This window comes from Rhynchophorus ferrugineus, unplaced genomic scaffold, assembly GCF_030347505.1.
Source record: "Rhynchophorus ferrugineus isolate W39M unplaced genomic scaffold, kcgeb_rfMv2 rfM1, whole genome shotgun sequence".
Lineage (NCBI taxonomy): Eukaryota > Metazoa > Arthropoda > Insecta > Coleoptera > Curculionidae > Rhynchophorus > Rhynchophorus ferrugineus.
In genome coordinates this window covers 14,770,337-14,783,438 of record NW_027472580.1, presented here as the reverse complement: position 1 = coordinate 14,783,438, position 13,102 = coordinate 14,770,337, and the positions used below count along the sequence as shown (strand labels likewise).

Here is a 13,102-nt window from a genome sequence, read left to right as displayed (position 1 = left end):
TAAATTATCCTTGTGTATTTGTTAAACCCTAAAAAATTCACATATAAAAATATAGTCCGTTTCATTTGTACATAGTGTTAAATAAAAAGTACACATGTAGTTTTTCAATTTATTATGACCTGCTGTTATGCTTAATTAGAAACAAAATTTGGAAACAAGGAAATTAGTTATATGTCATATATCTAGGAGTTGCTGAGAATTTAGCATATGATTTTATAACTTTGTTAACAGCTTCTAAGAAATCTTTCTCTGTTGCTACCTTCCTTCTAGCTCTGATTGCAAACATTCCTGCTTCGGTACAAACTGATCTAATTTCAGCACCAGTTGAATTTGGACACAATCTACAAGATTCTTGGTTATATAAAGAAACATGTTAATAATATCAGCGGTGATTACCTTGCCAATAACTCAAAACGAATATCTCTTTCTACACTCATTGATTTAGCATGGATCTTGAAGATGTGACTTCTTCCTTCCAAATCTGGTAAACCAAATTCTACTTTTCTGTCTAATCTTCCTGGTCTCATCAGTGCAGGATCTAAAGTATCAGGTCTGTTTGTAGCCATCAATACTTTTATGTTACCTCTAGGATCAAAACCATCCAACTGATTGATCAGCTCCAACATTGTACGTTGGACCTAAAAAATTGTATATTTAAATTATGCATATATTTAAGATGAGATATGTGTTCATACCTCATTATCACCTCCTGCACCATCATCAAATCTTGCACCACCAATGGCATCAATTTCATCAAAGAAAATTAGACAAGCCTTCTTAGATCTGGCCATTTCAAATAGCTCTCTAACCATTCTAGCACCTAAGAAAAATACATATTAATTTATATTATTTACAAATATATATACGACACACCTTCTCCTACATATTTCTGTACCAATTCTGATCCAATAACTCTTATAAAACAAGCATCTGTTCTGTTTGCTACAGCCCGAGCACAGAGAGTCTTTCCAGTACCGGGAGGTCCAAAAAGTAATACACCTTTAGGTGGTTCAATACCCAATTTAACAAATTTTTCAGGCTAATGGAAATAGACCTTATATAATTACTATTAAGAACATACATTTATTTACAACTTACATGTAAAAGAGGTGTCTCAACAACTTCCCTTAGTTTTTCAATTTGTTCTTTACAACCCCCAACATCACTGTATGTTACATCAGGTTTTTCTTCAACCTGCATCATTGTAACTGTTGGATCAATTTTTGGTGGCAAAGGAATATGAATTTGATATTTGTTGCGGTCAACTCTATACAAATTGGTTTAATAAATAATGTAATACAAAAAAAATAAACTAGACACACCCTACTCTCATACCCTCTTCAATATCTGTTGGAGCAACAGAATCGGCTAAATCAACAACAAACTTTGCAAATTGTTTCACATTAATAATATATTTGGGATCATCAGTATCAGCATTAATGATTTTTGTGCATCTAGCAACTTGAAGAGGTTGTTCATTTTGAAGAGTCTGTAATGTAATTCTTTTTAGATCTTGATTTATTAAAAACAATAATTTTTCAAACCTGCTTATCTGCAGCTAGATCCCATAAAGCTGGTGGTGCTAAACCAGTATCTGATTCCTTAATACCTGTCAGTTCATTAACTCTTTTTATAATCGTTTGAATATCTTCCTCAACAGTTTTGATAGACTTAGTATATTGGCCTTGGCCCTATAAACATTTACCATTACATATATAGTATGAAAAAGTGCAAATGTTATATATACATAACCTCAATCGCACCGACTTTTGTTATATTACTCATTTTTGTTTATACATGTTCAATATTAAATTTTTATTTACTTACATAAGCTTTAAGCAGAGCTATATCGCCTTCATCAAGAGCTAAAAACGAAAATACAAAAAATAATATTATTACAAAATATATATTGATTAATTAATTTACCTTTAATTTCCTTTTCCTCCTGCTCAGGTTCATTTTTAACTTTTCTCATATCATCGCCTAAATGGTCCGGCATTGTAATAAATTAGTTATTTCTTGTTCTATACAACAAATCAAAACCCAAAACTTATTTTGATGATTACAAGCAAAATTTTAACTTATGACAATACAATGACAATTGACATAACCGCGCCATCTAATGAGATATCATTAAAAATCTCACAAGCTGGTGTAAAAAGAATATAGACAATAAAATATAATAAGGATTTAAATACAACCCAACAGTTACTTGGATTGAGTTGTCTCCTTTTATATAAAATGTGATAGGTATAAATTATATTAACCAATAATAAACAATATTGATTTTAATCATTTGTATTTTGCACTAGTGATTTTGATATTACTTCTATCTAAAAATAATAATAATTTTACAAATACATATAGAGTATTTACCAATCTGTCGATATATATAATTTTTAAAATTACACCAAGAAGGAAATCTAGAAAAATGTTTGAATGCCTACAGTAACTTCAAAAGATGGCGCTGGATTATTCGTTGTGAGGGGATAAATTCTAACAATATTTACATATATTTTTTCAATTTTCTTAATAACAAAATAGAGACAAATGTGAGTGTTTGTAACATTTGCGACAAAAAAGTTTTTAATTAGGGAAGTAAAAATAAATCCCGCAGTTTCATAACACGGCTAGAAAAACTCGAAGACACAAAAATGAACAGATGAGAGGTAATTATTTTCTAATTTTAGAGCATTTGCAAACAGCTGTAATACTTTCTTAAAATAATAGCTGTATTATAGATTATGAAGTTGACCGAGAGAAAAATACTAATTGCTGACAAATATTTTTAAAGGTAAAGGTTACCGTGAACAAAAGTTGTCAATGAGAAATGAAAAATTGAAATGCACACCCAGATATTTTTCAGCAAATAGTCATTTATGAAAAATAATGAATGTTTGAGCTATTGTTTTGACTTTCCGTGCGCCTTGTAACTTCTAAAATAAGTGCGATGATGAATAATATAGGTATGGGAACTGTAGTTCTTTGCGGTATAAATTATTTTAATTAAAATCGTGTCGCCTAAGTAAATAGTCCATGTTGCAAATTTATTATTAAATGGATTCAGTTTTATAGTGATGTAGTTCTAGACATGTCGCATTATTAACTATTATAAGAAAATTCTCATTAACTTTATAACATTCAGATGACGTTCACCAATTAGTTAGTACTTATCTTGTCGATTTAGGAGAACTTTTGTTTAATTAGTGATTAATGGAATCTGTTATGTACGTTTTGTTAATTTAGAAGTAGGAATGTTCCATTATTCCGGATAAATAAACCTGAATTATTATCCGATGAAATCCTTTGGCTTTATGTTAAACAACTTTCTGACATATTGATCTACGGAAAATTATAGGCGAGCGTTTGATGTTCTGATAAGTTTTGCAAGTTAGTTTACTAGAGACTTAAATAATAACGTAGTTAACTCATAAGCAATTAATTCTATACATTTCTTCACAAATCTACCTTAGGGTAATTATTATATTATTACAATTTTACACATATTTCCTTATATGCATATTTTTTAAATGTTTATTTCTTTTATATATTGTTAATCGTTATATTATTTTTGAATTATTTGGATGTTTTTTGGCATTTTATGTTTTATTTTAAATCTATTTCTTTATTTAAATTTTAGGGGTAAAACGTGACGCCAGAGGTTAATATAAGAGTCTAGTTCTGGAGAATCATAGCAAGCGCACACGGACTTGAATTTGCAACGTTGCCAGTTCTTAAAAATCATACGCACATTTGAAGAATATAATACAAATAAATAATATAATATACATGGAATCTTGAATCACAAATTAACCTAATATTTCCGTTGAGATTCAAGATAATTTTTTTTCTCCTGTAATAATTTTTCATCCCCTATAATATAAAAAATGCAATGTGAAAAACCTTTTATAAATATACCTCATTTTAAAATAATTTTGTAAGCAAGAAAGAGAAAATAAAACAATATGTAATTATTTAACAATATAAATAAATTGCAATAACAAGCCAAAGTTATAAAAAAAAAGAGAAAAAATGTGTAATGTAATAAATATAAGTTATTTATCAATATATTAAAACACAAGCATCGGTTTGCCTTTTATTTATCTATATTATTTTAACATTTTATATTGTCCTTTATTCATTATAATTAACATAAAATGTTCTTCCTGTGAAGTGGAGTAGGTATCTAGAAACTGAAACTTGTATTACAGTCTCAACTTGGCTAACGAAGTATTTTATTTTGTTTTAATGTCTTTTTTTGAGCAATGCTCTATATAAATAAGTGTATAAGTACCAGGGAAAAACAATGCTAACTCATACACATATCCTTAATCTAGCTAACTTGGACTGTTTCTTCCAAGTAAAACGATATCTCGTTTTTTTCCGTACATACTATCCAGTGTATGTACACAACACTTTAGACTGAAGATACATTGTAAACAAATAATTGTGATTATAATTAAGTAAGAATAAATCTGAAGGGACATTATATCAGGCACACAAAAATGTCGATATATGTTAAACAAACTGAAACAAACAATCGTGTTATAAAAATGAGCCAATCAAATGCCTTTGTAGGCCAATTCAAATGAACCAATCAAAAAAGTTGTCTCAGTGCCTGTATTGATGGGACTACGCAAAACATTTCCTCGGTTTCGCTTATTTTTGTTAAACCTCTATATAATACTTTATGATTAGAGCTAAGTTTTAGTGTGATTTACAAAGCGTCATAATCCTAATTCAAAATTAGTTGATGTGTGAGAAAATATTTGAGCTGTTTGTATATAAAACATGCATGAGCATATAACGTAAGAAAGATCTGTTCTAGTTGGATCCAGCATAACTAGAAATGAAATGACGATGAGATCGTCAAAGGAGACCAAAAATCCAACTGCAAATTAAGAGTATAATTAAAGACATCCTGGGATATCTTTCACCAGATAACTCGGTGGTCATTATTTCAATGAGTTTAAAAGTTGAACACATTCTGTTAAGATAGACCATTAGTCAACAAATAAAAATTATCGTGCTCTTCTTCATAGCCATCAAAATAAATTGTTGAATAGTAGAGTTTTCCTATCAGATAATATATTTGTTACAAATATTTAATATACTTTACTCATCTTTTTTTAAAAGAAATTTAACTGCTACTGCAAAAAATTCTTCGAATCTTTTGGAATTTTAGGAACAAAGTTTTGACCAACAAAAAGCTTGGACAAAAATCGTGAAAGTTTATTAAAAAAAGCATTACCTACAATACCACCCCAAAGTATTGCCTATTATGCCAGTCAAAAGTATTTTACTATTTATCATTTACAATTTAATTTTTTTGCCCTCGAAAACTAGCGTTTCAAAATGCTGCTATTTTAATTTACAATATATAGTTATTCACAAGCAAACTACAGAAAAAAACATAAAACCACATATATTATATATAAATCTATATAAGCATAAATTCGGCGTATACTTTCAAGGTTGCGGCTAGGACGACACAGGCACATTGTTAAAAATCAGTCCAATGAACTAGTAGAGCCGAAAATAGTAACTAAAAGTAAACGACTGAAACAGCCAATAGTAAATAGTAATAAAATCAGTCGGACCGAAAATAGTGACTGAAAACAGTCGACTGAAAACAGTCACTAGTAGAAACAGTCGAACCAAAAATAGCGACTGACACAGTCGATAGTAAAAACTAGTCATTTACTAAACAGTCGATAGTCGATTTCAGTATGTGAAAACTTTGTTCGTGCCTTTGATACTTGAGCGTTTCTCTCCTTTTACCCCTTCCCCCCAACAGATCCTGATTTGGTTTGCTAAAGGGACCTTTATCGAAGTTTATCAAAAAAAAGCATTACCTACTATACCACCCCAAAGTATTGCCTATTATACCAGTCAAAAGTATTTTACTACTTATCATTTACAATTTTATTTTTTTACCCTCAAAAACTAGCGTTCCAAAATGCTGCTATTTTAATTTACAATATATAGTTATTCACAAGCAAACTACAAAAAAAACATAAAACCACATATATTATATATAAATCTATATAAGCATAAATTCGGCGTATACTTTCAAGGTCGCGGCTAGGACGACACAGCCACATTGTTAAAAATCAGTCGAATGAACTAGCAGAACCGAAAATAGTAACTAAAAGTAAACGACTGAAACAGTCAATAGTAAATGGTAATAAAATCAGTCGGACCGAAAATAGTCACTAGTAAAAACAGTCGAACCAAAAATAGCGACTGACACAGTCGATAGTAAAAACTAGTCATTTACTAAACAGTCGATAGTCGATTTCAGTATGTGAAAACTTTGTTCGTGCCTTTGATACTTGAGCGTTTCCCTCCTTTTACCCCTTCCCCCCAACAGATCCTGATTTGGTTTGCTAAAGGGACCTTTATCGAAGTTTATTAAAAAAAAGCATTACCTACTATACCATCCCGAAGTATTGCCTATTATACCAGTCAAAAGTATTTTACAACTTATCATTTACAATTTTATTTTTTGCCCTCAAAAACTAGCGTTCCAAAATGCTGCTATTTTAATTTACAATATATAGTTATTCACAAGCAAACTACAAAAAAAAACATAAAACCACATATATTATATATAAATCTATATAAGCATAAATTCGGCGTATACTTTCAAGGTTGCGGCTAGGACGACACAGGCACATTGTTAAAAATCAGTCCAATGAACTAGTAGAGCCGAAAATAGTAACTAAAAGGAAACGACTGAAACAGTCAATAGTAAATAGTAATAAAATCAGTCGGACCGAAAATAGTGATTGAAAACAGTCGACTGAAAACAGTCACTAGTAGAAACAGTCGAACCAAAAATAGCGACTGAAACAGTCGATAGTAAAAACTAGTCATTTACTAAACAGTCGATAGTCGATTTCACTATGTGAAAACTTTGTTCGTGCCTTTGATACTTGAGCGTTTCCCTCCTTTTACCCCTTCCCCCCAACAGATCCTGATTTGGTTTGCTAAAGGGACCTTTATCGAAGTTTATCAAAAAAAAGCATTACCTACTATACCACCCCAAAGTATTGCCTATTATACCAGTCAAAAGTATTTTACTACTTATCATTTACAATTTTATTTTTTTGCCCTCAAAAACTAGCGTTCCAAAATGCTGTTATTTTAATTTACAATATATAGTTATTGACAAGCAAACTACAAAAAATAAACATAAAACCACATATATTATATATAAATCTATATAAGCATAAATTCGGCGTATACTTTCAAGGTTCCGGCTAGGACGACACAGCCACATTGTTAAAAATCAGTCGAATGAACTAGCAGAACCGAAAATAGTAACTAAAAGTAAACGACTGAAACAGTCATTAGTAAATAGTAATAAAATCAGTCGGACCGAAAATAGTGACTGGAAACAGTCGACTGAAAACAGTCACTAGTAAAAACAGTCGAACCAAAAATAGCGACTGAAACAGTCGATAGTAAAAACTAGTCATTTACTAAACAGTCGATAGTCGATTTCAGTATGTGAAAACTTTGTTCGTGCCTTTGATACTTGAGCGTTTCCCTCCTTTTACCCCTTCCCCCCAACAGATCCTGATTTGGTTTGCTAAAGGGACCTTTATCGAAGTTTATCAAAAAAAAGCATTACCTACTATACCACCCCAAAGTATTGCCTATTATACCAGTCAAAAGTATTTTACTACTTATCATTTACAATTTTATTTTTTTACCCTCAAAAACTAGCGTTCCAAAATGCTGCTATTTTAATTTACAATATATAGTTATTCACAAGCAAACTACAAAAAAAAACATAAAACCACATATATTATATATAAATCTATATAAGCATAATTTCGGCGTATACTTTCAAGGTTGCGGCTAGGACGACACAGGCACATTGTTAAAAATCAGTCCAATGAACTAGTGGAACCGAAAATAGTAACTAAAAGTAAACGACTGAAACAGTCAATAGTAAATAGTAATAAAATCAGTCGGACCGAAAATAGTCACTAGTAAAAACAGTCGAACCAAAAATAGCGACTGAAACAGTCGATAGTAAAAACTAGTCATTTACTAAACAGTCGATAGTCGATTTCAGTATGTGAAAACTTTGTTCGTGCCTTTGATACTTGAGCGTTTCCCTCCTTTTAACCCTTCCCCCCTACAGATCCTGATTTGGTTTGCTAAAGGAACCTTTATCGAAGTTTATCAAAAAAAAGCATTACCTACTATACCACCCCGAAGTATTGCCTATTATACCAGTCAAAAGTATTTTACTACTTATCATTTACAATTTTATTTTTTGACCCTCAAAAACTAGCGTTCCAAAATGCTGCTATTTTAATTTACAATATATAGTTATTCACAAGCAAACTACAAAAAAAAAACATAAAATCACATATATTATATATAAATCTATATAAGCATAAATTCGGCGTATACTTTCAAGGTTGCGGCTAGGACGACACAGGCACATTGTTAAAAATCAGTCCAATGAACTAGCAGAACCGAAAATAGTAACTAAAAGTAAACGACTGAAACAGTTAATAGTAAATAGTAATAAAATCAGTCGGACCGAAAATAGTCACTAGTAAAAACAGTCGAACCAAAAATAGCGACTGAAACAGTCGATAGTAAAAACTAGTCATTTACTAAACAGTCGATAGTCGATTTCAGTATGTGAAAACTTTGTTCGTGCCTTTGATACTTGAGCGTTTCCCTCCTTTTACCCCTTCCCCCCAACAGATCCTGATTTGGTTTGCTAAAGGGACCTTTATCGAAGTTTATCAAAAAAAAGCATTACCTACTATACCACCCCAAAGTATTGCCTATTATACCAGTCAAAAGTATTTTACTACTTATCATTTACAATTTTATTTTTTGCCCTCAAAAACTAGCGTTCCAAAATGCTGCTATTTTAATTTACAATATATAGTTATTCACAAGCAAACTACAAAAAAAAAACATAAAACCACATATATTATATATAAATCTATATAAGCATAAATTCGGCGTATACTTTCAAGGTCGCGGCTAGGACGACACAGCCACATTGTTAAAAATCAGTCCAATGAACTAGCAGAACCGAAAATAGTAACTAAAAGTAAACGACTGAAACAGTCAATAGTAAATGGTAATAAAATCAGTCGGACCGAAAATAGTTACTAGTAAAAACAGTCGAACCAAAAATAATGACTGAAACAGTCGATAGTAAAAACTAGTCATTTACTAAACAGTCGATAGTCGATTTCAGTATGTGAAAACTTTGTTCGTGCCTTTGATACTTGAGCGTTTCCCTCCTTTTTGCCCCTTCCCCCCAACAGATCCTGATTTGGTTTGCTAAAGGGACCACCTTGGAAGTGCAGTCTTTCGAATAAGAGAAGGATTTTGAAAATCGGCCAACAATTGACGGAGAAATCGGCGAACATACATTACAAAAAACGGCCTTATATATAGCCGAACATAGAAGATATTCCTTTATCGAAGTCGGTAACAAAAGTTGAAAGTGGAGGAATATATTTAATTTAAAAAATCTTATTATTATTTGATCACAATAGATTATACTATGTATTATATGATATTTGGATCTAGAGAAATAGAAAACAGATTTTTAGTCAAAAAATATCTTATATTAATTATTATTTTGAAAGTGTTGAACATGATGTTTAGAAACACACCAGCATAAATGGTTCGTGATTCTTATACCCGGTTGTAAATACCGCTTACAATTGAAAATTCTTTCATCCTACATCCCGGATATAAAAATATGTCGTCGTTGAAGTTTACTGCTATTCATCCAGACATATTCCTGCAGTAGTACCTTCTCCGTTTATTAGTTAACTGGAAGTGAAGTGAATACGGTTTTTCATCATGAGTTTTGATCGACGATGCTCAATCACTGTAAGTTTTAGTCATTCATAAATAGTGCAAAACAAATCATGTAGAAATTTTTTTTTTATCATTTTTACGTTATTCATACGTTTTTCTGAAAACTATGTTTTTCGAGGTGGCTTTGAAATATTGTTTCATATTGATTTGAAATTTGGCATGAGTCTACTCTATAAATTCTTCTATCATATCGAAGTAAAAAGATAGTTTTTTGTCAAATCGGCTGTTCTAAGTAACGAAACATCTTTTTATAAGTTTTTTTAGCATTTCTGATTTTGTTTTAAATAATAAAAATCTAAATTTTGTTATAGTCTTTAGATTAGATTTTTAAAATATTTAGATTAGAATATTCTCCACAGTCTCGGGTTTACTAAACCAATTTAATTTTTAAAAATCCTCTTAAGGACATATCTATCGTATCCATATTGTAATTAAACAAAATTCGCTAAATTTGTGTTTATTGATTTGTTAAAAAAAGGAAACTTGGGTGGAAATAGTGTTTTGTTTGGGATTTTTTAGGCAATTGTAATCAATAAATAGCAAAACTTTTGAAAGAGAATTCAAACGGTTTATTAATTTTGTTGTCTTTACCATTTTTTGATGCCATTTTTGAAATAGCTTTTAAAATGTTCTTTGGTTTCATTTGAACATCCTCAATCGATGCAAAATAATGTCCTTAATGTGATTTTTGAGATTAAAGGAAGACCATAATTAAAGGAGTTATATCAGGAGAACAGGGTGATTTCGAAATGTTATGAGTTGAATTTTTAAATAGAAAAATTGCTAGAAGGAGGTTATCAGTTTATAATTTTAAGCTCCTAAAACGAATAAACTCACGTATATTTGAGTAAAACAGCCAATGTACGCCATCAAAATTTAAAATGCGTTGCCGCACCAAATTTAACTTTTCGTTTATTTTGACTATAACAACATACCAATGCAAATAAAATAAAGAAAATAACGTTATAAAATAGAACAGTACATAGTACGTCTAATGCAATACACAATAGCCACAATAATTTGTAGGTTAGAATTATATTTATATTGAAATTTGACAACGGAGTCGACCGGTACCAACACAAATGGACCGATTTGGATACATATTCGGACGCATCAGACGTCATTCTCTGTTTCTCTGTTTAACTAGAATAATATTAATTAGTAAAATGAGAAAAAAAATGCTCAGTGTCTAAAAGGGATTTTACGTTTTTATAAAGTGAATTTGGTGATAAGTTTGATTGTGTTGATGTCGTGCATTGGCTGTTGTACTAGAAGGACTATAAATGATATTTACCATTAAGTAATTTTTAATTCTTGCTAACAGTTGGAATTATGGAAGTGAATTATTTCAGATAATAATATTATTCAACTACAGTTTGCAGTATTCATACCAGGTGTGTCAGTAATTACTTGCCCGTTTTTGTACGCAATTTCATTAGCCATAAGTATGCAATATTACGATTTGGTACATATATTGTTTTATTCTACAGGCTCAAAACCTCAACTACACAGTCACAATTAATTCCAAAACTGCCCAAGTTACGTTCCGCCAAAATACGAATTTTGAGTGAAAAATTAATGATTTTAAAAATCGAAAATATTTAAAGAATGTGAACGATTACAACATATGGGAAATGCATAAAAAATGGGACGATGCGTGTCACATGAATTTAAAGACATGCCATTAGAACATCCAAATATTATCTATATCATTAATTCCTTGAAAGATGGGGACAATACTTTCAACTAATAAATTTTAATGATTCATTGTAGAAAGCGTCTTTACCGAAAACACTGGGAAAAAATTTTCGAAAGACCTGGTATGTTACACTTTATTAACAATAAAATTACATTTTGGATCAGATCTTAGTCAAATATAGATATTTGAAATACTAGTAAATTTGAAGTTTTAAAACTCTTGAGCTATTTAAATATTTTTATGGAGTTCGAATAACTTGGGCATGTAGATCAAAACAACTAAAATATAATAGTTATATGAGTGCCAAAAGACTTGCTTTGGTTAGGTCTAATAAACGTTAGAATGTTCCAACTGCAAAGATATATGGATAGTTTCATGAAAACTATTTGGAAATATTTTTTTTGCAAAATTATAAAGTTTTTGTTACAAAAAAGCATATAATATTTTTTCAATATCCATTCTAGTATTCCTTGTTTCCCAATAGATAATGTTATAAGTACATTAATGTGAAACAAACGTAAATTTTATTAAATACAATTTTATTATATCTGCTGTACATTTTCTTGCAGCAAAATAAATGTATGAAAACTTGAACTTGACATGTTTAATTTGGTAAAAACAAATATGTAATTGTAGTTTGAGGAATGTTTAATAAATAAACAACTTGTTAATTACTGAAGTTGTCAATTAAGCGTGCAGTTATTAAAAAACCAATTAATTTTGTTTATTTAGTTAATAAAAATAAAATTGGTATAGGTTTAGATAATAATAATAAGATTAGATTATAAACTATTTTTTATTATAAGTTATTCATATATACCTTTAATTGATAATATCTGTTAACATATTACACAATACTATATTGCCAGTGAAACTGAACATTTCTCTGTCATAGTACTTAAATATAATTAACTCAAAATAAAAACGTAGTTTGACATAAACTGATATATTTATGTGAGATCTTAAAGTTATAATTAATAGTTTCCTCAGAGTGCATACAACTGTTTTTAGCAGTAAAAGCTTTAAGTTTCCTGCCAAAACAATACTGTTTGTAAGGAATTGTATGGCATTTACCAGTGTTTTTGTGATCTTGTTAATCACGAGACGTCATTCAAGGATAACTATTTTTCAGTTTATCAAACCCAAAATCCGATAGTGTATGTAATTTTGATTATTAAAAATGAATGTTCGTATGAAACAATGAATATGAGACTCAAATTTATATAGCTGAAGAAAAACAAGCAAAACTTTTTATGAGATTAAACAAAATCCTATGGTTGATTGGTCTACAATCCTAAATACCAGTCTACAACAAATTGTTATTATATAAACAAATTTTGAAGCTAGTGTGAACTTGGGGTTACACAAAATATTCAACATCAATAAGATCCAAACTTATCAAAACAAAATTATTCTTAGCGTTGTTAACGCCCTTTGCTCTATTAGAAATGAGGACTTGCTCAAATATCTAAGCATACCGACGGTGAGTGAAGAAATTAAACGTTTTTCGAAGAACAAACGAGT

The 13,102-nt window shown here is 30.1% G+C and overlaps 3 protein-coding genes across 6 annotated transcripts in view; 2 read left to right on the top strand and 1 right to left on the bottom strand.

Moving 5' to 3' along the window:
* Positions 1-95: 95 nt before the first annotated feature.
* Positions 96-2,102, bottom strand: Rpt1 (26S proteasome regulatory subunit Rpt1). The gene is made up of 9 exons (XM_076402011.1): positions 1,927-2,102; positions 1,828-1,865; positions 1,545-1,691; positions 1,323-1,489; positions 1,099-1,267; positions 874-1,039; positions 696-820; positions 397-638; positions 96-341 (listed from the first exon to the last, which is right to left on the bottom strand). Exons 1-9 carry the CDS (start codon positions 1,997-1,999, stop codon positions 164-166), a joined length of 1,305 nt encoding a protein of 434 aa, XP_076258126.1. The 5' UTR covers positions 2,000-2,102; the 3' UTR covers positions 96-163.
* A 419-nt stretch (positions 2,103-2,521) lies between these two features.
* The window catches only part of LOC143195215 (uncharacterized), a 24,261-nt gene continuing 13,680 nt past the window's right edge, over positions 2,522-13,102 (top strand). Inside the window, exons 1-2 of one of the 4 annotated variants that reach the window (XR_013005496.1) lie at positions 2,522-2,669; positions 3,641-4,086. The gene's annotated coding sequence lies outside the window, so the exon portion shown is untranslated. Of the gene's footprint in view, positions 2,670-2,838; positions 2,967-3,094; positions 3,391-3,640; positions 4,087-13,102 lie in introns of those variants that run through there. The other 3 variants (XR_013005498.1, XR_013005497.1, XM_076402197.1) reach the window with 3 other exon arrangements.
* Positions 9,737-13,102, top strand: part of LOC143195198 (troponin C) — a 19,121-nt gene continuing 15,755 nt past the window's right edge. The window contains exon 1 of the mRNA XM_076402167.1: positions 9,737-9,891. Within this exon, the coding sequence (XP_076258282.1) occupies positions 9,862-9,891 (30 nt within the window). The 5' untranslated portion in view covers positions 9,737-9,861. The remainder of the gene's footprint in view (positions 9,892-13,102) is intronic.

What these genes read in the sequence shown, in the direction of transcription:
- Rpt1 (XM_076402011.1), bottom strand. Translation starts at nt 1,999, where the DNA reads ATGCCGGACCATTTAGGCGATGATATGAGAAAAGTTAAAAATGAACCT. An exon ending in GTGCAGGAGGTGATAATGAG is followed by an intron (nt 639 to 695) that starts GTATGAACACAT and finishes ACAATTTTTTAG; the next exon opens with GTCCAACGTACAATGTTGGA. An exon ending in CGTTTTGAGTTATTGGCAAG is followed by an intron (nt 342 to 396) that starts GTAATCACCGCT and finishes AGAATCTTGTAG; the next exon opens with ATTGTGTCCAAATTCAACTG.